Source organism: Antedon mediterranea, chromosome 5 (assembly GCF_964355755.1).
Source record: "Antedon mediterranea chromosome 5, ecAntMedi1.1, whole genome shotgun sequence".
NCBI lineage: Eukaryota > Metazoa > Echinodermata > Crinoidea > Comatulida > Antedonidae > Antedon > Antedon mediterranea.
The window spans coordinates 22,980,743-23,006,186 of record NC_092674.1 but is presented as its reverse complement, the minus strand read 5'-3'; the positions used below and the strand labels follow the sequence as shown (position 1 = coordinate 23,006,186).

The 25,444-nt window shown below is 31.7% G+C and overlaps 1 protein-coding gene across 1 annotated transcript in view; it reads right to left on the bottom strand.

Annotated features, from left to right (window-relative positions):
- LOC140049627 (extracellular matrix protein 3-like) overlaps positions 1-25,444 on the bottom strand; it is an 82,198-nt gene that overhangs the window by 48,730 nt on the left and 8,024 nt on the right. The window contains exon 2 of the mRNA XM_072094564.1: positions 10,427-10,516. Coding sequence (XP_071950665.1) covers positions 10,427-10,516 — 90 coding nt within the window. The remainder of the gene's footprint in view (positions 1-10,426; positions 10,517-25,444) is intronic.

Below are 25,444 nucleotides of genomic sequence, written 5' to 3'. Positions count from 1 at the left end.
TATCCATTTAATTTTTGGTGGAATCATGAAGGACAGATGACATGACCTGCTAAATTATACACTTTTATAAATCTAAAATCGCATTATAATTAAAAGCATACCCTTTTCATTTGGCTGCAAAGTAAAAAAAACAGACAAATTGTTTTTAGTATATTACAGTGCGAATAACCTCAGCCAGTTTTATACGTAATTAACCGCAACCGATTACGGTAATCATCCTGTACCGACAAGGAAGTATCCGCCTCGTAGGGGAAATTAAATGATTTTGCTTCAGCGCACAGTCCCAAATATCCAATAAAATAAATGTTTTAAAAAAATATTGCAAATGTATGAAAATTGTAGTTATTAATTTATAATATTATTTAATTTTCATTTTATTATTAAGTTAAAGTCAGGTGATAAGGAGGGTGGGGAATTTATAACAAAACTTGTTATATTGTTGTCGGAGATGAATCCAGGATTTTTTAAACAGTTGAACATAAACATCATAATATCAATAATCTGTAAAAAAATAGATTATATCAAAAAGTAGTAATAATATTATTTTAGTTGTCAAAAGGGGGAGTGCATGACTTAAGTGTTACCCCTCATAGACTCAACCCTGGTTGTATATGAATTGTGCCACAACTGAACAACTGCTTATTTCAACCATGTTTCACCCCTGTGCAAACCAGTGTTTATATACCTCTATGAAAAGGTGTACCAAAGGTCATCTTATCTTTAATTCTTCAAAACAACAGTCTGACATTTTATCTAATGTCAAATGTGGTATTATTGTTCAATATGGGTTCAGTATTTACATACACCTTGCAATGAACATTCAAACAGACAGTATCTAATAATAAATACTATACTTTATACAAATCCATGCCATGTTCAATCTAAATGCTTAGTTGAACAAAATATAAGACAATTTATCCAAAATCACTTAACACACAAAAGTCTAATTGACTGTGTCCTTTACAGTTTTGTACATTTTTAAAATCAATTTTGGATTTAATTCATTTAATGGAATGGGAACAATTCCACATTACCAAAAAGGTCACGATGATTTTGCTAAAAAGAAAGGCATTTAGAATTATTTTACTTCTTAATGGTCAAGCCAGTACTGAATTGAATACTATAACTCTTTGTTTACTAAAGTATTAAATACAAAATACCACTGTATGAAGAAGGTTCAAGTTGAACAAGCAATTCACAATACACTGGTAAATTAAAGGTGGACAAAAACTACTTTATCTACATTTTCACAAGTTGACCAGCAAAAGTACACAACTGACAAAACACAAAAAACGGACAACAATAACTTTTATCTTGATTTTCATCAGAAATATACTGTGACGTAAATTGCTAATATTCACTGACTTGTTAAAACAGGTACACCATATAAAGTTAATTGAATTTTTCTTTCTACTGTATTTATAGTAAGTATAAGTATAAAGGATTATTAGCTTAGACTTTTACATCGCTTACGATGACTTACATAGTGGAATCTATTTGTCAATGGTGTAATGGAGCATGTAGTTTTAGCGGTAGTGCTTTGGTTTTCCAATTCAGTACATAAGGTACATGTCTGATCAAGCTTGTTTCCTCCCTAAACAATTATGGTTATCGTGCTTCAACATGTATGTCATTACTGCCAGGGAAGAATGGGTACTGCTAGGCACACATACTAGGCCCCGGTACGCTGGTGAAAAATTAGGTGTTTCATATCTCTTAGGCCCTTATCAGGACTCAACATGGGTTGGTAAGGAAAATTGGAGGATCAATCTGTCCCTATGTTTTCAATATTTTACAATTCATTTACCAGGCCTAACACACTGGCTCCATTTCAGAAGTAAATAATACGATCTCTAGAAATAATGCAAATTCACAATCGCACTTAGGCTTTTATGTACACAAAACTTTTAAGAACTGTTAGCAAGTTGACTTAACGAGACAACAAACGTATCGTTACCTAGCTTCTGTTTGTAAAGTGAGGTCAATGAACAAGGAATATACTCATAATACTTGCATCAAAATGGTAACCTTTGTAACAATATTATTAAAAACATGTTTTAAGCTGTTAATTATCATAAAGGAACTACAAATTTCATTTAATCCTCCTTTAATCTTATTCTATGAATTTTGAGTGTTGAAATTACAAATAAATAGTTTGACATTAAACACATACAGAAAACAAACCTCCTATTCTTACTAATGACACATTAGTATTGTGTGTAATGTACTAGACAAATGACTTTAGCAATTTTGAACGGACTTCTGCTGGCAGAAATAGATAAAATTCATTCTAAACATTCTATCCTCTACTAGTACTATAAAACTGTTTATAAAACTATTTAATCAAGATTAAAGTTACGTGTAAATCTCCCGCTGACAAACTAATTTCTTTTCTTTTGTTTTTGTCACGCCAAAAACTGGCAATGAAAGTTTCAAACAGCATGTTTGAACTAAACGCTCAGCCTATACTACTTCACACAAACAACAGAGTAATTTGTTAAAGATGGGGCGAACAGCAGGGTAGGCTGTTTCAGTTTAAAAAAAAAACTTGCATTTAAATAAATTTTGCAATTGGTGTGAATAATGTAACTGTTTAATTATCGTTTATTAGATTAAATTTACATTTATTCATTAAATATTTCAATTTAATTAAGAAACAAATAAATGTAAACCGTTGTATTTGAATCTTAATTGCTATCAGTATCTACGGTCTATTGAGCGTAAACAGATTGGTAATTCGGATGAGCATGAAGAATATTGATTTATAAGCACAGTTAATGAAGTATAATAATTTGATAAGTTAGAGAACTTCTGTAGGAAGTCCGTTTATAGCCTTATTAAACATGTCAGTATTTAGTAATAGGATGGTTGATTGAATTCAGAAATAGCAGGAAAACTTTTGACCAAAACGCTACAATAAGTTCTAACTGGTGTAAAAAATGGGGTGATCATAAACACGAAGATACCACTCCTTTTTTTCTTCATGAAAACCTGCTTAATCTTACAGCATTGAAATTTCCAAAGAGCTTTTAAAGTCTAGATGTGAAATAAATGACTGTGAAACCGAAGGCCATGATCCATACCATTCAAAGCTATCTATTTGTAACAGAAGAATAAAGAGTTCATTTGTCTGTCTGTCTTTCCTAAATTGATTCCCAGTCAAAGGATATTTCAATGCTCTGGTAGCTTTTTAAAACAGCTTTTACAACTAAAAAAGCTTTTTAGAAGGATGAGTCAGTTGTGTAATACAAAAAGTCAGAATAGTGTTCATTAAAACCACAGGGAAAAAATAAGAAGATTACTTTAAAGTCCCAGGTCCCTATTTAAAACAAATGTTTTTATAGCTTTAACAAAACCGTTAAAAGCTATTACTAAACCTGTTTATGGCTAAACCTGTTTATATCTACAGTAACCTATTTTGCAATCTTATTTTATTCTTAAATGGCTGCAGTAGTATTTTCTCATACAATATTTTTAACGAAAAATATGAAATTTACATGTGTTTATTATGATAATTAATTAATCTCTAAAAAAAGAAATGAAAAAGTCATAAAATCTTTAATACAATAACATTACAAGTTGGAAGTGATCATTTTAAAATCAAAGATTATCTTACAGAAGACAGTAACCACTAAGTTCTATTTTTAGTAAATTCTTTACAAATGCATGCAATTTCCAACTATTTAAATAAAAGTTAAAGACAGCTTTCTTTTGAGTCATTATTTCGTGTTGTCATAATATATTACCAGTTACAGACACAGACTTGAACAGATTAATTTCAACTTCCATCTTCAATATTAGTCATATCATAATCATAGAAATATATTTATATTAATAGTTCATTAACCCACCATTAAATTACTTTTAATCTTAAAAATATCAAAATCATGGAATTGAAAGAACTGATGAATAGCTAAACTACCACCAAGCACTGTACAATTTTTTCTTTTTGTTTTTACTATAAATTAAAACGAAACTGATTTGGATGAATTAACGCTTAGGTCAACAAAGGAAATCCGAATTTTCCTACATTTCTATTTTATACCTGATTTTCATATAAACGGTTCCTCTGTTGACTGGCTATCATTTAATATAATTTTTATTGTCGTTCTCAGGGCTGTACTTTATAGTGACCCAGTTGCGTACATTCTCAACCTGTTATTCACCTAATAGCAAGGGACACTTAACAAAAGTACGGCAAGAAACAGCATTACAGGGTCAAGATACCGAAAGCAATACACACATGTATTGTTCATATCTTTCCCATGATGACACGATTTTATGCTCAAATCAAATTCTGTTCGCGACCCAGTTACAAATAGATTGCGGCCAGGGTACCCATGCTAAATGGGGCTTTAATTTAACCAATTATCAAGTGTCAAAACTTATTTAAATTTCTTTTGTATCTTTTATGTAATACAAAATATGTTCTAATTTTCTTCTTTTTAAAAAAAAAATATATCATGACATGCTGATGACATGATAAGAGGTTGTTATCAATCATTGATTGACAAAGTTTAAGTGATTACAAAAAATTGACAACTAAATTGTTCATAACTAGGTTATGCTTTATTGTGGCTTAGTCTACTTTAACAAAAGTCTACATCCCCCCTACATACCCTTCACAAAACAGTACATGATTTTGATATGCGATAATACTTAGTTTCATCTAAAATACCCTGAGGTGAATTGTGCATCCATAATTATTTCAATTTGATCTATTTCATTGACTCAGAGAGAATGCAGTTACACATACTGGTTTAATGAATAGGAGTGGGATGTTCATAAAATGCACAAGGACGGGAAGCAACATAAGCACCGCCTACTTTTAGAATGTGTATGCCCCAATCTCAAAATTTTCTAGGAGCGATAAACTATATATTTTTGCCGATTTCTAAACATGAAGGAGTAAAATGTCATGCTCTGATGAACACAGACGCTGTATTCACCTGCTTACCATCCTGATGTGTAGTGTCCCTATTATTATTCCATCATAAATCATCTATATAATAGGCCTATTGTAATTTCATTTTTTATTTTTCTGGCCTGTTGCTAACAATGAATATAGCTTTTTTTGGAATATATATGTACCTCTATCATCTATGTTTATAGCTAGCATCACCTCTATACCAGATTCTATTTCTTTTTCAAATAAACAATCTTGAAGTACTTATTACATTTTTTAAAACACAGGAGACAGTTTGGTTACATTAGATAAATAACATATAAACAGAGGGAACATGGTCAAGCTGATCCAATAGAAAATTTAAATAAACATTGATAAACTAAAATTTAACCGTAGTCAAATGTTTCACTACATAATAAGTAGTTGCATTATTTATTCTCTTGATCCCAAATGTTTGAAATTATATAAACATTTTGAGCAAATAAGAGTGTGCCATATTTTCATAATCACAGGTTAAAAAAAGAGGAATGCCATTTCTTTACATAATGTAAGAGTTACTGCATTTGTATATTCTTGAACAAGTTTATTGTTTTTTGAAAACTTTATCTGAAAATGACTTCTAAATGTTGTGTTTAGGTGTTTTCTTTAACAGTGAGAAAAGTACTTCTGTTAACATAAAACAGTATTATAGCCTTCCCTTTGGCATTTAATTTGAACGATATAAGCAATTTTAATAAGAATATGCGAGGAAACAATACAATACAATTGTAAGCAATACTTACAACCAATTACTCTGTATTATTATCAACACAACTATTTAATTGTAATTCAACAAAATACAATATACCGAAAATCTTTATACAAATGAGCAAAATAAGAATTGTTGTAATCATTTAATCCCGATAAATTTTAAAAAACAAATTAGCAGATAATGTAGTTGAACCATAGCCATACAGTATTATATAATGTCTTTGTGGTTGAAAGTTGGATATGCTGTCAGTTAGTCAAAATTTGAGAGGAAGGTAATTTTCAAAGTGTATCACACACCCCATGGGAAATAAAAAAAAGTTGTGAGTATTGTTATATCAGATAATTCATGTTGGCAGTTACAAGAATATGAAAATCACTAAAATAACACCAATAATTATAACATATTGGCACTGCCACATTATATAGAGTTAGTAAAATGTATTCCTTTACAAGATTTTATATAGATATAACTAACTGATGCTAGCTGCAACACATAACATGTTAAAACAACAACAACATGTCATAGTGTGCTAAGCTTGTGGGAAAATGTAAAAGTTGGCTATTCAGTACTACCTTTGTTATTTTCTCCCAGGTGTGACAAACTATAGGTTTAGTAGAGAGATCATCTTTTTGTGGGATTGTCTTTTGTTAATACAAATGCTTTTGTACTGTCACTACACGCTAAAACATTCCTCTCAAAAGAAGAGAATTCATGATTAAACTTTTGACATCCATGTTTTGAATGAGCAAACAAAGCATATCGGAAGCTATTAACATTATTTTCAACAAGTGAAATGATCACACAGTGAACTTTTAACTATTAGATAACATCAGTAGGCCTATCTAAAATAAAAAATGATCTTTATGATATGACAGTATCAACTTTCAAATCACAAATTTCAAAACTTTAATTTTAATTCAAAACTAAATCTAATTAATGCTCAATGATTAAAACTTCTTTTATCTTGTTTCAAAATCTCAATTATTTATGTTTTAACCTTTAAATGTGCTTACTTTAATTGTGTTAATTTGATTTTGATAATTTTAGGTTTAATTTTATATTTTCTTTTGTCCATTTATATACTGTATTTTGTTTACATTTATGTAGTTAAGAACTGAACCACCTTGGAAATCAGTACATTGTATTGAAAGTGTATTTCAGAATAAAGAAAGATTAAATAAATATCTTACACTTTTAAGCAGTAAACTAGGCTGTTTTCTACTATAGTACTGTATTAAACTAGTATGAGATAATGAATGATAATAATTTGTGCTGAGATTAACCCAAAATTTTAGCGTTATCGACAAGATGCAATTATTTTTACAATTTGCCCACATTTTCTCAAATTGTTAGTTAATGGAAATGGATTATCGCATCAGTAATTCTATAAGAAAAATTAATTGTTAAGGATTTCTTTTATCACCAACCTCTATTTAGGTTGGTCTTTCTCATGCCATGTTTCTATAAATGTGATTGACGTACAAATATTCACCTGCAAATCACCTGTGATCAGACCATTTTTACTATTCTTTGCAAACAAATCAAGATTTAAAGAATTAGTTCCAAATGAATGAAAATGGGTAAAGGCAGTTTTTTAATAGTTTTTTATCAATTAAATTCAATGATTGTATAAGAAAGCTTTTTATGGCAGGAAGTTGAAATATTCAATTTTAAGCTGTACTTTAATTTGAGTTAAATCCAGGGCTTAACCCATCAACGTGTTCATTTAGTCTATTTCACTTAAGTACAAATCCACTTTTTGAGATACAAAAATAACCCAATAGAAATTGATGATCATTATCTTTTTATTTTTGATGTTGAGACTAGAAAACACTAAACAGCAGTATAAAATAATTAAATGTCCTATTTCGGAATACAACTTTACATTATGTTTATATTTGGATACAGGTGCATTTCTGTCAACTATTATTGGGAAAGATCAATATTTTGTTATTGTCTGAACATAATATCCGAGTTTAGTTCATTCAAATATTTAAATTATAAAATATAATGCTTGGTTTCTACTTCGACTCAACGCAAGGACGTAGGGCAACTCACACAGACGTAGGGCAACTCACACAGACGTAGGGCAACTCACACAGACGTAGGGCAACGCAAGTGAGTTGCCCAATCACATTCATTAATTTAAATATTGTATTCATATTGCAAAAAAATCTTTAGGTATAATTTTTAGATAACAATGAACCTGACTTTGGGGTTACCACAATGAGAATACCGCGTAACATTATTGGAACCTTGCGGCATCTTTATATGGTGAGCTGAGGAAACAGATTGCCTTTGTAACACAGCGTTTGATTCTAATAACTTCCTCAATCATTAATTTAATCAGGTTCTTCGTCTGTGTTTTTCAATACTTTGTCTGCTCGAACAAAGAGACAGTCACCTGAATCAAACAACATACCTGGATACTTTTTTTATTTATTCATATGTTGTGCATGTGTTTCATAACTATGTTTTATCGTAACATCTATACAGTTGTTTAATTTGAGTTTTTTTTTACAAAATTAGCTCTGGAGAAAGATAACAAAAAGAAAACAAATATGGACAAAAATGATACAGAATGAGCAAACATTAAATACAACCGGCCCATAACAGGATAAATGGCACAAAATAGTGGAACAATCTATTTCTAGGCCTCATAATAGATTAATCATTTTAAACTTTTGACCATTCCTAGATACACTGTACATCAAAATAGGAAGAAACTATCTCATGAACAGCAGGTAATACAGAATAAAAAAAAAATAATGGGAACATTGTTATAAATTAAGGTAGAAGTTCACTGACATTAACATATGACATTATAGGAAGTTTGATAGACTATTATGATGGGAGTTTTCTTCCTTAGCACCCATAAAAAGCGCAAGACCACAATGAAATAGGTGTCTTCTATCCCAAATGCACTTTTAGATCAGACGATATTATTACCTCAATTATAAAGGTTATACAGTTTTTTAAACTATTAAATTAATATTTCCGGACATTTAAATAAATATTACAATTATGAAGGTTCCTGATGTTCATATTTAAGTGGCTGAAAGTCCACAACATCTCTATAAAATATGCTGAGCCTAATCGAATGACATAAAAACATGTTTTTTTTTTACCATTTTCCTTTCTGTAAAACTGATCAAAGGGTCAACCTATATTGAAAAACACATAACCAATTATTCCAAATTTACATCAGTGGTACATTGGAGTTAACCAACCACATGAACACAGATGTAACTCTGATATGATTCTGTTATTCTCTTAAATTTGTTCTACAAGCTTAACTGTACTGTTTGTGAACACAGCCTAGCATTAAAATGCTTTATCTAGAGGCCTTTTCACACAGAACTTCGGCAATATTGCGGTAAGCAAGCCGGCGTTATTGCCGGTCTAAACCCATTCACACAGAAGGTAATATTACGGTAATTTTACCGCCTTCTGTGTGAAAGGCCACAGTGAAAAGGCGCAATATTTAAAGATTACTGTCTTCATAAAATAGAGGTCGCACTTTTTTAGAAAAAAAAAATGGCGGGCACCTGCCGCCGGCGACAAAACATGCCATGCGTGCACATGTTTGCTGATGTTGTTTTGTGTGTCCGTCGTTTAGTTTTTTTTATTTACGATGCATAAAATCTATATTTTCGCCCAACACCACTCCGTGCTAATAACTGCCCGATCGTGATGGCCATTCTACAGAAACAAATCTATTAGGCTTAGGCCTACAAATAGACGCGAATTTAATTATCAGAAGCTGTTACGAGCTAGCACCGGGAGCGCGAACCGGAGGATGTTCCTGCTAGAACTATGCTAACTAGGGCCTAGGCTTACGTACGTTACAGCAAGTTAAATAATCTTTGGACCAACATCTGTTATATTTTTATTATTATTGGCCGTATTCTTCCATTGTATTATTTACAAACTAACCTAAAAATATATTATATAATGGATATAATCTAATAATTTGGCCTAAAGTAATTGCCACAGTCTTTCTCAATCAAGGAAAATGTCCCGAATTTATCCTTGCTTCACTGCGTAAGCAGGCGTTATATCGTGGACTCTTTCACACAGATCAGGCTTATGACCGTGACGGTAATATTACCGCAATTTTACTAGGTCCAGAGGCGGTCTAACGGAAGCCGGCATTAAGGGGTTTTTACCCTTTCACACATAAGCCGGCGTTCGCGAATTACCGCAATATTACCGTCTTACAGCTCTGTGTGAAAGGGGCTTTATATTCTTGCAAAATAACATCATTCTAGGCTAAACAGTCACAGTTTATCCAGGTGAAAATCAATCATCATGTATATCAAGTACTTTATCACTGGGCCTACACTCTAGAAAACACTAATTGAACATATCCTATGAGATAACAGTGCTTGTCAACTCCTATGTTAAGCCCCATGACTCTATCATTAGCGTCATAAGCAGTAGCTGAACTTTACCATGCAATCAACCAAGAATCTTGTAGCATGCTCCATTTAACGTTTTGACCATCTTTTAACTTTTCAACCGTGCAGCAGACAAATTCCGGGCAGATTTTAGGTGGAAGCACTTTAAGCAATTACAATTTTCCATAAAAAGGAATAACCTCTCATAGACTGGCTTTGCATATGTTCTTCCACCCAGTATAAAGTTAATGGTCAAGGGCTTTAACACAACTTTTCAGGTAGCAATCGTCTGAAAATAAACCTCAACCTCTACTCCTAGTAGGCCTAAGATTTGCTTGATTGTTATTAAAATAAGGTGATTAAACTTACCGGCATCAGTAACGGAAAAGAAGAAGATGTCGCTGGATGCATTGGTACCCTTATTCATAATATATTGGATAAACTGGTTGTTAACATTGTCTGTAAAATAAAAATTGGGAAAATATTATTATATAAAATATTTATAAAATAGATTATCTAAATAGCAGAAATATTCAGGCAGTATGTTCAATGAACAGATATGCACAAATAACTAAATGTACTAAAATGCATTTATTTGTGTATAAATAATGACAAATTATTGAAGTTCATATTTTTAAATTCTAGAACTAATCAAAATAAACAAGCACATTATTTATGGCCATTCATGTAGTATGTGTAAAAAATGGCAAATAAAAAAAATGTTAGACGTACATCCCACAGTATTTTAATTTAATAGAGGGACTTACTATTAGCTTTATTATATACCAACAAGAAAATGATTAAAAGTTCTGTTGTCACTTTGACGATTACAATCCTGCAATTTTGATTGAAATTACAGAGATTGTTTCTGCAGTTTTTTAACTGAATTCGACCATTTAAAAAAAACAATAAGTAGTAAAAAGTTATTCAGATCCAAAATGTCATGAGGTAGGGGATGTTACTAAGGAGACACTTTTTATTTGTCCTAATCATAATTCTTGGATTAATTACAATCATGTGATCAATTTTATCATTTACAAGATCTGTCTTTGTTATAAATATTAAACATCATGAATGCAGAAGGGAATATCTGTAGGCCATACCAACTATTCTATACAATAACAAAACACTACATAAATCCTGCTGTTTGCAGCCAATTCCTACCACAAACTGACCTTAAACACACAGGTCAACTTACTGACTAGGGGGCTCGACCACAGACACAAACATACAAGCAACTCCAAGCAGAGATTAGCACTTTTAATTAAAGTGAATGCAATAAACTAGGTGGCTATAAAACGAATTTGGAAAGTATATTTCTATACAGTCTTTAAATTAAAGATAGTTATATATTGTAAATATTTGTCTTGTTAGAAATTTGTTTGATTAATAATTAGCCTTGTATTAGATAGCAGTAGTCAGAATTAAAAGCATAAGCCAAATGCTAGTAGTAGTCTACCCTTTGGCAACTAGATGCCTACAAAAAATATGCAATATTATCCTATCTTAAGAAGTGGACCACTGGTGAAAGGCTGAACAATTGAAATCTCTTGGAGATAATAATACCTTTGAATCACATATTACTAAATGCTCAGAAAGATTTTAAATGAGTACAGGAGACATTTCAATTAAAAATAAATAATTTAAAAGTAAGTACATATGGTGAGAGGAAGGGGCGAGGTAAATGAACGGATCATGTGTTTATTAAACTTGACAATTGAAAAAAAACAAAACACGAATCTGTTGCATAAACAATGTTCTCTCCATAAATATCTATTTCATTTTAAAATTAATGTACTATGCTTATGATACACTTTTGTAATGTTTATCCTAAACTAAATCTGCTTCTTTCCCTATAAAACATGATTAAGATCTATCTAGGAAGGTTAGAAAGAAGAAGAAGAAATTCAAATTTCATACTGGCAGGTTATGTCTATAGATAAATTCTAGGTTAATAAACCCCATTTTTTTTTGGTGATGGGGGAACTTTAATGAGAGCCATCAATAGATGTCACCTGATAACAAGGCCAGGTGATTTATATTTTGGCAAAATTCCACAAGAATTTTCCATGCAATCAAAAATGACACTTGGTAGCATAATGAAGAGTCTGGGATTTACAAAAAAAATGAAGTATCTCTTCCAGACCAAGCCTTAGTTGCTTTTATGAGGTGCATTTATTCAGTGTTGCTAATGTTACAAATTATGAGCATTTACAAAGACAATGATGACGGGAAATTTGGCCCCTCAGTAACATTTTATGTCTTGTTTATTCTCACTGCTCTTTACCAAATGGTTCACATTTACGGTACCCAAACTAAAGTTAACCTGGTAAAATAACAGATTAGATTTTTGAAAAGGAGTTGAAATTTCAATTAAAATGAGAATGTCTCAGAGGCTGGCAAGGAAAAACATGTCTACGTCAGTCTTAATTGAATAACAGAATGGGGAAAGAATGAGGTATATGGCTCTGCAATTTTTCCTTCCTAGACTTTCAGCATCCTTCTTTGCAAAATCTCATCAACACACCCACACATCTATTTATGATTTAACCTGGAAATCTTAACACAATATGCTAACATTTGACAGGTGCTAATATACTTTTCAATGTGCCGACATTTTGCCATTGTTGGCTCCACATAGGTACGTCATGATTTCCCTTCCAGTTCATAACTTTCTATTTATTTTCTTAAAATCTGTTTGCCATTCAACAACATATGGCAACAGTTTCCCCCTATTATTTTGACCTGAATTAGGTTCCCTATAATATTTCTGTCATATGTGTCTAAACCCACACACGCATTGTTCTTTTAATGTCAAAGACTGAGAAGTTTCTTTTGAATATTCACACCCTTTAATAATTATCATAATAACATTTTTAACCGTGTAACCTAGATATTCTTAGGAAACAATTCAATCAATAACCTATCGAGACTAAGGCATAATTCATGTATCAGACATTCTATGTTGTAACTGATCTAAGACCGAAAAACAGAGAAAAGGTGGAGCATTAAAGTAAAATTAAACTATGCCGGGTGAAAAACTTGAAGATAGTCAGGAATACTTTCCACTGTTCCAGTTAAAAACGAATGGCCAACAACCAAAAACAATTAGGGGATACAATAAAATGTGTCCCTTTAATAGAGGTTTTTCCAGAATAGTGGTTGATCTTAGTATTAAAACATATTTCCCCTTGTTATTTCACATGGAAGTGTCCACTTAATAATAGGAGTGTCCCTTGAATAAGAGTGTTTGAAAATAGGGTTTCTGGTGTATTCTACATCAGTGCCACCCATAAGCAGAATATTCAGTAGCATGTATAACATTGTATTGTCTTGCAGCCTACTGCTGGTATTTAGCTACAGATTTATGTCTGCTCAAATTGATACGTACAGCAATATGTAATGAATGTCACATATGATCAGTGAAGAATGAGATATAAAATATAGCCCAAGTCTGGAAACAAAAAACAGGAAATAGAACAGAGTTCGATGAAATGATTATTATTTCATAGGCAGAACCTGAGGAGGAGGAGGATGGGGAGAAGTTTAAACTTACTCCTCCCCACTAAATTGAACAGGCAAAAGATAGCACCTCATGTTAAACACTTCAAAATTTTCAAATGTTGTGCAATGTGAAGGCTGGTGAATGCTGTGCATTCAAAACCTAATTGTGTTGTATATGTATCAATATTTGTTTGCGTTCAAAAGAAATTAAATTAATGTTTTGTATTCTTAAAATAGGGAGTATATTTTAATGTCTTGAAAGCATGACTGTCTTGTACCATTCAACATTAATTTTGTATATAATACATATTCTTGTTGTAGATGAAACAATGAATAAAATTCATACACGCAAGTTTTATTGTTTTGTGAATGTTTCATACACTGTTGTATTATTTTGTTGTGAATGAATATGTTTAATTTTATAACACCTACTGACAAAGTATAAGTCAATATTCAAACTCACTGGGAGATCCCTTTTATTGGCATATCAATGTTATTACAAGCCAGCAAAGCTCACCTCTGACCTCTCAAACACATGCTAACAACCTGAGTTGGCTGAAATGGGTAATGCTCCCTCATCATATCAGCAGCCTACAACAGATCATTGACTAGGGCTAGGGTTCAGTTATTTTTCACCAGGTTTAACCTAGGACTTATTTCCTTTCATTCATTTAAAACATATATGGTATAAAGAATGTTAACTGCAACAATAAATTATTATGACAAATGTAATTTAAAACAATATATTTGACCAATCATCCTAGTTTATTTTAACATGTATGTATGTACATTGATTGAACATATGCAATACTGATATATTAAAAAGGCAATCTTGTAAACTAACAGCTTGTCCATCACTACTGAAAATGTCATGCACAAGTCCAGTTTATGAGGATATTTCATAGTACCATTCAGAATTTTTGCAAGGGGTTTTCCACTACAGTATCTAAAGTTTTCTACTATAAAATCATAATACTCAGCAATACTACTATCAAGGTAGTACGATCGCTACCCCATAAGTGGAATCTGCTGAGATATGTATTGTACCAATTAGGTGGCAGACTTCACTGATCAAACGCAGCAACTGGTCTAACACTAGCTCAATGTAGACATTCTGTACAATGAATGAGGATTATATGTCATGCACTGCAAATTGTATTAAAGTATATATCTCACGTCCTATCAAATTGAGGATTGGGGAATGTAATTTTTTGTAAATTATACAACTTTGATCCATGTTTTTTTTGCATCAAAATAAATATTAAATAATTCTTTATAATACAGTAGAACCTCTATTAAGAATACACCTTGGCCCTAGCAAAGTGCCCTTTAGTAGGGATGTATTGGTAGTAATGTTGCTGTAAAAACGTAATGGTAATTGCCATCGCTTTCAAGGTGCTCCATGAATAGAAATGTTCAAAAGGAGGGGTTGTAATATATACAAATGCATGTCAAGTCAAGGAGGACCAAACATGTGCAGACATTTTAAATTAATTATTCGTTTGCTTCAAGATAATGTGTGTAAAATGGTTTAGTAGCACCTGCACAGATGTTAATTAGAATTTTATATGGAATTTAGGGCAAATAGAAAGAGATTTTATCAGTAAGTTAAACACTAATGAAACAGAATATAAAGCTTGATACTGAGTAGAAAAAGTACTCAATCAATAGGCAGTCAGAATATATACATCGTTTGACATATATAGCAAAGCAAAGATTGTATACAAGTTGTTTACATTCAGGATAAATACGATTTATTTATCTTGATACCAAAATTAGAAGTTAATTAAGGACATTTCCTGTTTCATGATTATAAGCACTATAAGATATACTATAGTTTAACATTGACAGGCCTACATAGCTAACATTTTCAAATGGGATCTTTATCCAAGCAAAGGATTAAAAATGACAGTTTAATGTAAATATTACTAACATCTTTACATGATATCATCTAAAACTCTGGTGTCAATATTAACCAGGTATTATCCCCTTTTAAATTGTTTAACTGGATAGAATTATTGGGATTAGGTCGTTAGAGAGGTTAATCTTTATGTACAGATAAAATGTCTATTTTTCGAAACAATTTTAAATTGGAATATGCGGGAGTGTGGGATCCTTTTGTGGAATGCTAGTTTGATGTCTACATGATTGTACTGATAACATTAGATGGCCTTCACCTTATTGAGGTACTGGCTACAGCCCAGGCCAGCAGTAGAGTTCTGTACTTATTCATAGACCTACAGTACAGTATTATACCATTAATTACCATATCCTTCTTCTTATATCCTAAGACTTTTAAACTTTACTCTTCTTAGTGAATGAAATGAAACTTTCTGTATGTACAGTGTGATTTTTTACGAGACTGACTGACTGAGGAATTATGAAAATATACACATACACTATTCCGAGACAATTTATTGTATGCATGTGAGATTGTATGCATATTTGTATTGATGTTGATACACAGTAGTTCAGGTACACTATATATCTACTTCAGCAACCAACAAAGTATCCCCTTGATGAGGGTTTTTGCATAGTGTTAAAATATATCATTTGTTTTACAAATCTCTTAATGGCCCCTTAATTGGGGGGGGGGGGGGGGGGTGGCTATACTAAAAGAAGAAATTCTACTGTAGTAAATAAGCAACTTAAATTAAAGTTAAATTGTTGTTTTTATCAAGATCTACAAACTTAATCTTTATCAATTTACATACTAAAAAGTGTTTAATTGATTACACAATACAGTAGTTGAATTAGACTGACAAAAAGAGTTCTAAAAACATTCATACTCCAAATTGAAATGGAACTTAATCGTTAACAGTTTATATACTAAAGATATAGGAACTTATCTTTATCAATTTGCATTCTAAAAAAAAGTTTAATTGATTACATAATAGTTAAAAATAAGACCGACAAAAGAGTTCTAAAAACATTCATGCTCCAAATTGTAACGGAATGTGGTAAAAGGGGATTTAATTATGAATAGCTCAGGACCAATCATTTCTTAGCCTTTTCACAATCTAAATAATATGAGGGATTAGAAAGCTTTTGAGGTTCTAAGTTTGGATCAGCAGTAACCCTCAAAATAAAAAGAAAAATATGCCTTAATCAGGTGTTTACTTACAGAAAAACGCTAATAAGGCCATGCCTACAGATGTCATACAATGTTTTTCTTTATTTAGGGATTACACAGCACAGGGTAACTACTCTTTGAAAACACTATCTATTCATATGCAGAATGAAAAGAAATGAGGCAGTCATATACTATAAACATCCATTTTATTACTATTAGGGCAAGAAAATCAACGTATCTAATTTATAAAACGATAAACTTAGCCTCGGATAGCTTGACTCTGTCTTTATTAGACTCTTGAATTCCTTGGAATTCGAAATCTTCAAAAACTTTGTGTTGTCAGTACGACGATACGAAAAGAAATGATGACGGTACTACGTGGGAGTGGTCCCACTAGAGGGCGCTATAGTGGACTGTCCCATTTATCACGGAGGTGAGCTACCGCTAAATTCTTCTTTTCGTAATTGTTTCGCACTTCGTGGAAAAGGGCTTATGTCGGGTTTATCCAGGTAAGCAGGCACGATATAGACTCAGTAATCATGTATTGTATTTAAACTTAATTAAATTTTGTGAAATAATTTCAACATATTATGAACAATCAGACAATTTATGATAATTTGTCTTAATATTGCGATTATTTAAATGTTCATAATTTACCCCCTTTTTGTACAGTACAGGCATTATAGAGCATATTTTAAAAATAGTTTAGTTGATATTTTAAAACAAATTAAATAGTTCAAAGGACAAAAAATATATATGAAGATAACATTTTCTTAAATTGGAGAAAGATATCTTTGGTTCAGAAGGCCTTTTTTCTGGATTTTGCCTGAGCCTTAGCATTTTCACATAGAGTTGTGATTTTCTAGAGGCTTATAGACAATACATATTACTTTATATCTGCCATGGTTTTTGTTTTAATCAATCCTTGACGACTTGGAATGTATGCAAGTATGTTCATGAGGTACTAAGTACAGTACCTTTAACTAAAAAAACCCTGGATACTTGTACTACAATTAAAAGAAGCTATACAACCATGAATTGTGAAATAACACAAAAGAAAAACTAAGTTTCATTGAGTCTTAGTCTTTTGAGTTGATTCTGGAGAGGTAGCCACTTTAAACACTATTGTTAGACTGGCCCTCATTGATTTCTTTTTGTTCAAATAAATAATAGAAGTAGCCATAACTGTCATTAAGAGAATCCAACAATAGTTGTAAAGTCACTATTCACTTTTGTTGGTAAAATCAATGGCATCAAGTACTCTTTTAAGCTGTTAAGCAGCTATAAAAGATTCTCCCAGACAAGTCATTATATTCTTTCTACACTGACAAAGATGATTGCTAATGGGTGACTGGTAAAAAGGGATAATTCTATCTATATAACAAAATCGAATTAAATAGTTTTTTAATCCGACCCAATGGTAAGATGTTTTTTAGAAAAATAATTAATTGAAAATCAACAATTGCCTGATTGAGTAGGATTAATGGAATAGGATCAATCATCTTCTTCTTCTTCTGGTGCATGGTTAAAGTTTGTAGAAGTGGTTCCAATCAATACAGTGCAAGGATAAATACAATTCAATTTAAGTAAACAAAATAGAAATTTTAAATTATATGTTGGAGTGTAGGCTTGGTCATGTCAAGAATACTCTGCGATTTTGATGTTTTTCTACAAACCAAAGCATTTATTATGTACATACATTAAAACAATTTCAACCAATGAACTAAATTGCGAGAAAATTGTGTATGGAAACCAATCTAATGAATAGTCTAGGTAATCTGGTGTATAGAAAGAGAGGTAATGTTTGTTCATACTTGACTAGAGGTCCTGCTTCACATTTTCAACAAAATTGTATGAAAACAGTTGCAGCAATATATTCACTTTAAATGCTAATAAAGGCAGCGTGTCTCTATTAATTTTCTGCCATCTTTATGGCAAAAACAACCACAGTGAGTGTTTAGTACAATATAATACACTATATAACTTTAAGCCTGATTAGTATTTGATAAGATGTTTTCTTATTATGTGAGAAGGTCTTGTAATTTCAAAACAGGTACTAATACTTGTTTTTTGTATAGATAAGACATTAACAAAAACACAAAAAAAATGTTAAATGACATCTATATATAGGCACATTATGATTTATGATTCGGTTTATGAATCAGACTTAAAAAATGTTTCCAACACTTGAACCATAGTAAGTGGGGTCCCTATTGTTTACAGATTTAGATTCCTACTGAATCCATCTACCTATTTGCCTGGGGAAATATTCTTTTGAGTAGAGGGTCTATAAAGTGCCAAAAAAGTAATTCAACACTGAATATCTACTTTACAAGAAACAAAGACATCATTTAAAAGGTCTGTTGTGAAAGTCTAAGCAATTAGTGGAATATTTGGATTCTTAATGTTACTTTAACTTTTAGTAAAAGCTGTGTGCTATGTTAAATACAAGATCGCAAACTGTGTGTACACTGAATAGAAAATTAAGCCATTGGCACTTTGTAGGCCTAGAGGACCGTGATTAGGCCTAATAAGGAGAGAGAGAGTTTAAATTAAATTAAACTAAAATCAAATACATAAGAACTATAATATTACTTTAGAGCTACTGGGCAAGCAGGGTTGGTTATTGAATAGTTTGAATTGGTTACTGGTGATTTAACCCTAAGGGAATTGTAGCCTGTGTTTAAACTTTTCTTGGTCGATTAAGGGCGTGTTTCTATTGAAAAATAAAAAAAGAACGGTTTTTTGGAAACCGGTTTCGGCTGTTGTTTATAAATAAAGGTCGCGTTGCAGCTCAATTTTTACTCCAATAAAACCGGTTCCGTCCATGTGCGTTCGTTATGAATAACGTCATTATATACACCACAATGCAGTTCATTAGGAGGAAGCGCGATTTGATCGAGGTCATGTTTACTTTTTTTCGCATAGCGCGATCTCCAAGAAATAGCATCCATTTCATCATAGAAGGGGGAATTATTACCTGAAACGTTATTGTGGTCCTTGGTTAAAGTATAGGTACGTCGCACCCTCTGATATTGTCAAGTTGAACTCGTCTATTTTTCACACGCTTTACAATATTCTTAAAAACATGTAGGCCTATACATACGTAAGTCTTTCTTCCGACTCCCGACAAGTCACCTCATCTTCTTTCCTTCACATATTTTTTACCAACCTCGTAATGGCATTGGTCAACATATTTTAGTTAAATAAAATACTCACTATCTAGAGAAATAAAAATGACTTAGGCCTAGGTCCTATCGCGCGAGTTTGACTGCGAGTTGACCGCAATCGTCCCAGTGCAGCAGACTGCAGAGTTCAGTTTTTGGGGTCAAATTGAGACCGCGATTGTGTTGAAGCTAAAAATTGCTCCGCAGAAACCGGTTTCAGAACGGTTCTTTGCGATCGAGACCGCAATCAATTGGGGTTTCTGAAACCGTTTTTAAGATCGGTTCTTTTTTGTGGTTTTTTGTGAGGACCCATTTCTGCTGGCAAGAAAAAACGGTTCTTGAAAAGAACGAACGGTATTCAAAACCGTATTCTCTGCTCTATAGAAACAGGCCCTAACTGACCACTTGGTTTTTGGCCACTCCAGTGTGATATAAAATGTGTGTGGGTTTGTAAGTTGATTTGTTAATTTGATGTTGAACTCATTTTTCCAGATCATAATCTGATTTGAACCGAACTGAATAATATTTATGCAAAAATGATTATAGACTATTAAAATAAAAGAGATCTTTGGCAGGAACCATCAAAAGTGAATCTAGGAAATGTGGTACATTTGAAAGATAAGCCTTCCGACAGTGATATTTTACAAAACAACAGATGTATGGAGAGCTCTATAGATAAATCGGCATCTCAAAAGCAAATTTTCCTAATATGTTGGAATATAAAAATCTATGGCAGGTTAAATTTTATTTTGTTTATTTCAATACACATCCAACAGCAAAAAAAAAAATTACAGGATAGAATAACTTTAATTTATTATGCTCATAAACTTTTTAAAAGTCTCATTTGTGTGATTGGGGAGTGGAATAGAAAGAGTTACAAACATGACACTTGGTCAGGATTGAACCCTGGATTTTGGGATTAGAAGCCAATCATGTTAAACCACCAAGCATGTTCCACTATTCGTTAAGTTAGATTGGTAACTGTGTGTGTCTTAAATGCTGTAGATATTTATTATAGAAAAATGGTAGTATCTGAATTTTTGGTTAAATGTACTATATTTTTATAGTATGCACTTTATCTTGTAAGTTGTAGTCCTATTGTGAAGTGTGGATCACATCAAGATATAATCCCAAAATATGGCTTTAATTATAATCTCATTTCCTTTAGGCACTTGTTAATTCAAAAATATATTAGATAAAAAAGTAACAACTTTTATGTAATCATGGATATGAACCATTTGTTACTATTGTTCCCTGAGGGCGTTATAAAGCAGACCATCACAGTTATTGTAAAATTATCGTTGGATAAATACTAATGTCATTAAAAATGTCTTAAAAATTCAATCCTTCTCACATGAGATGAGAGCAAATTCAAGATTTTCATCAACATTTAACTATATAAATCATAATATCAAATCACACTATAAAAACTAGCTATTTTGGTGTATGATCAAATAACAAAAACAGTCAGAAACATACAATGACCATTTCAAGTAAAAAAGTATTCAAAATGTAATCTTTATTTCAGTCACAGAAATCTTAAGATACAGATAACCTAGTTTATCTGACCCATAATCATTTGAATACACAAATTTAGGAAATTGCCTGAAAATGGAAAAAATTAATCCCAAAAGATTCTGCAATAAAAACAAAATGCCTACACAAATGGCTCCCTTGATAAATTATTTCCTGGGAGAAACTGATCTATAACTCTGGAATATGTGTGTTCCCAGGATTTATCTGAAGAATGTCTACATTATCTTTACTTATATCTTCAGGATTAATAATTACTTTATTTTTATCATCTAAATGAAAATATTTGGCTGTCCTTGCATAGTTTAAGGCAAGATGGTGATTGATTTTTAATGTGACTAATACTGTCTCTTTAGTAAAGATATCAGAAAACATATGAAAAGTGTGTACTATCAATACATGCTGTGAAGTTTCCTAATGGCATTAGTGTAAACAACACCTTAATATACTTTAATTAGAAAATCTCTTGTACGCTGCATATTTCCCCACAACAGTATGAATACTGTATGCATGGCGATATCATTTTTTAATACAAAAAGTCAATTAAAAGTCAATTAAGTACAAAACTAAAGGTAATCAAACTCAATCCATGTTATAAAAAGACAACTTAACCCTCTGCACTACTGATTGCTTGGAAAAAAACGAAACTTGTTTAATTAGCCATGTCACATGATGCATATGCTCTTGAATAATTAAGTAGAGAAGATTTAGCACTCTCTGTAATTTCTGACTTAATGTGTTGGAGAAAAAAATTCCGCTGGCTATTAGTTTAGTTTAGTTTAGTTATAATGGGAAAGTTTAGGCAATGCCTTTTTAACCCCATATCAACTACATTGTGTCGATGCGATTTTTATCTTTTACTTGGTTATTACAGTAAAATAAAACTTCAATACTTGATTGGATATACAAAAGAATTGTAGTTTTGGTAGCATTCATAGAACCATAGAGATATTATAGTTCACTATAATATCTCTATGATAGAACTACAGTAGCTTTCAATGTCCATGAGTTGGCTCCTCCAATTGTTTGTATGGAATAATGAAGTAACAGATTATCTTCTCTTAAAGGTTTCTCAACCTTGATTCAAATTCAGACCCTCCACTTTAATCCCCTGATAATGACTTAGTACTGAATAACATTTTTCGAAATGGCTTGTTGTATTTAATCGCCAGTAGAAACTGAGGGTTTGTTTCTGTTGCCTAATAATGCCAAATAACTATGTTTAATATTAAATAGGTTCACTAGACCATGAAATTATTATGCACAGATTTAAAAATACTTTAATTTTTATAAGTCCTACCAATTCATTTGGGCTAGCTAAAAATGTCTAAATTACAGTACCCGCAAGCATATTAAAAGCTGGTCATATTAATAGCCGTAATTATGCGTTGCAGCTTAAAGTTGAAATTTGTTCTGTTTGTGCTACTATAGTATGAAAATAAAAAGGTAAATTTTTTATTTAACCAATTATTTTTGCTTTCTTACATGCAGAAACAAACTTAAATAAAGAACAAACAAAAAACAGAAATTAAATCAAAATACATATAACTTTATCTGTAGGTTTACCTAACTGTATACAGTACTGAATTACTACTTAGTGAATAAGTTCTTTAATCAAAATCTGTTATACCTCCATGGTTATACTGTATATTTTTACCTAAAGGACCTTGATAAAAGTTTTACTGAAGAGAAAATCAGATAACAAATTGGTAAATAATGTTTTACTTTCATCTGTAATTAAATTACTTAAAGTTTCTTTGATGGCACTGTTTTAAATTGGTGAAGGTAAAATGTCAATCTGTTTTCAATGTTCTTTTCAATAGTTACAGACTGACTGAAATTTCAAGAGAATTTTGAAATGTAAATATATTGTATGTATTACGTTAACAAAGGGAGGTAGATCACAGAATATAGTGCAGACTAGGAAACTATACTATTCAATGTTTTATAAGATTTTTACCATATTCAATGTTTTATAAGATTTTTTATAGGAATTTGTATATACAAAAATAGGAGAGATTAGTATATAAACACAAGAGCATTTGAAGTTGCCTTGAAATGTGGTAGTTGGGACCACCATGGGACAATAGAATTAAACACTGAACTATGGAATGAACACTGAACTATGGATATCAACATATCAAGTTCTACTAATGAGACTAGTATGAATGGATAAAGAAAACAAAATAAACTAATTCTCTTTCATACTTCATTATACATGATTAGGCAAGACTACACACATTTTTTTTCAATTTGCTACCACTGAACTTTGAATGTCTCTAACTTTGTTTAACCTATCCTTCTATCTACATAAAAAGCCAATATTTGCGTTTTACATCTAGTAAACAAAAATGGTTATTAATAACACATACATATAGTTAGACATGTCTTTCCAACAATCTCATACCATTCTCGTATTGTATACAATGTTATGATCTTTAATCTTTAGAAATAGAGCATAAATTATTGTAGACCTAATTTTTACAGCAATCAATTGCAATCAATAATTACAATAAATCAATAATCAATTAACACTTTGACTGCCAGAGGTTTTTCCAGTTAGAAACTGCCACCGCCAGCGTTTATAGCCCAATTCGATGTTTTTATTAAAGCTGATTGAAACTATGTATGTGATCTGATTTACATGTAATTTAGACTAAAATAATCATAAAGATTTTAGCTTTACAATGGTACCAAGAACGATTTTCAAATCTCAATATGTAAATCGTAATAGTAAAATGAAAGTAACCCACTTTTTGAGTTTTTCGTAGTTTCGCGCAAGAAAGTCGAGATATTCGCGATTTTGTGCAAGACATCACAATATGAAAATATCGCCCGGTGAGATCAACAAACAACGAAAAAGTTACTTTCACGGCACCGGTAGGCCTATAAAAACAAGTTATCACTATCGAAAAATGTATTACATTTTATAAATCATAAATCTTACATCAATGTTTCGCCAAAATCCACATAGTAAAGACACCAGGCCTAGTTAACTAGGCCTAAAGTTGGTCCGGAACCGTTTTACGACTAGGCCTAGGCTATAGCCTAGTACTACTAGCCTAGCTAGTAAACTGATGATAATATTCATACCATTTCTAAACAAGTTTGTTGCGTGAAACTCGGCCACTTACAGTGAAACACCAAAACAATTAGGGTATACATACAATAATAAATTAAAGACTTCATATTGAAAATTCATCCATTATTTTTTATTCAGAACATGCCAATCCACATAAACCTTTGCAATGCTTCGGCGGCATAGCTAGCGCGCGACCGATACACAATGCGCCAAACCATCGCTGTACGCGCTACTGTGATGCGCAGTGTATGTTATTTCGACAGGTACCATTTTGACAATCGTTCGTAACCAGATTAGTTACTTTCAAAAAGTAAAATATTCACAGTCCAGACCGAATATAGTGTCCCTATTTATAGTATATACCAATAATTAACCTATCTACCGGATTTCGTAAAAAAACGCGAAAAACGAAGATCTTCGTGTTTGGCAGTCAAGCGTTGTGTTTCCAAAAACGAAGATCTTCGTGTTTGGCAGTCAAAGTGTTAAAAAGTTTCCCTACAATTTAAGACATTTCAACCTAGGTTTTATTGGCTTTTAACAGGACTGGCATCTAAAAATATCACTTTACAGTGATATTTTCATTTTCATCCAGGCTACAGGTCTAATTTTAATAGGTTTATTATATAATTATATAGAGGTGAAATAATTGGACACAAGGTGTTGGTAATCCTAAGTAAATAGAAAGCAAGTTGATTGCCCATGAATTTTATTTTTTAAATAAAACTGAGGCATTAGCAATCCGGAAACTAATATAATAGTATTATAATAATAGCAAGTAAAAAAGGTACAGGTTTAATTTTCTCCCAAAGTAATTCAATTTGCTGTGCCTACTTTAATTTTATTTAACGATTTATCTTTGAATTGTTCCACACAAGGTCTCAGAGAAAAAAGTAATTAAAGTCTGTACCTTGTCAAAGAATATCCAAACCCACAAGATATGGTTCATTGGAAGGTTGAAAAGCTTTAAAACTATAGGTTGAAAAGGAACAAAAGAATAGGAAAAGGATTGAAAGAAACCCGATGGAAAG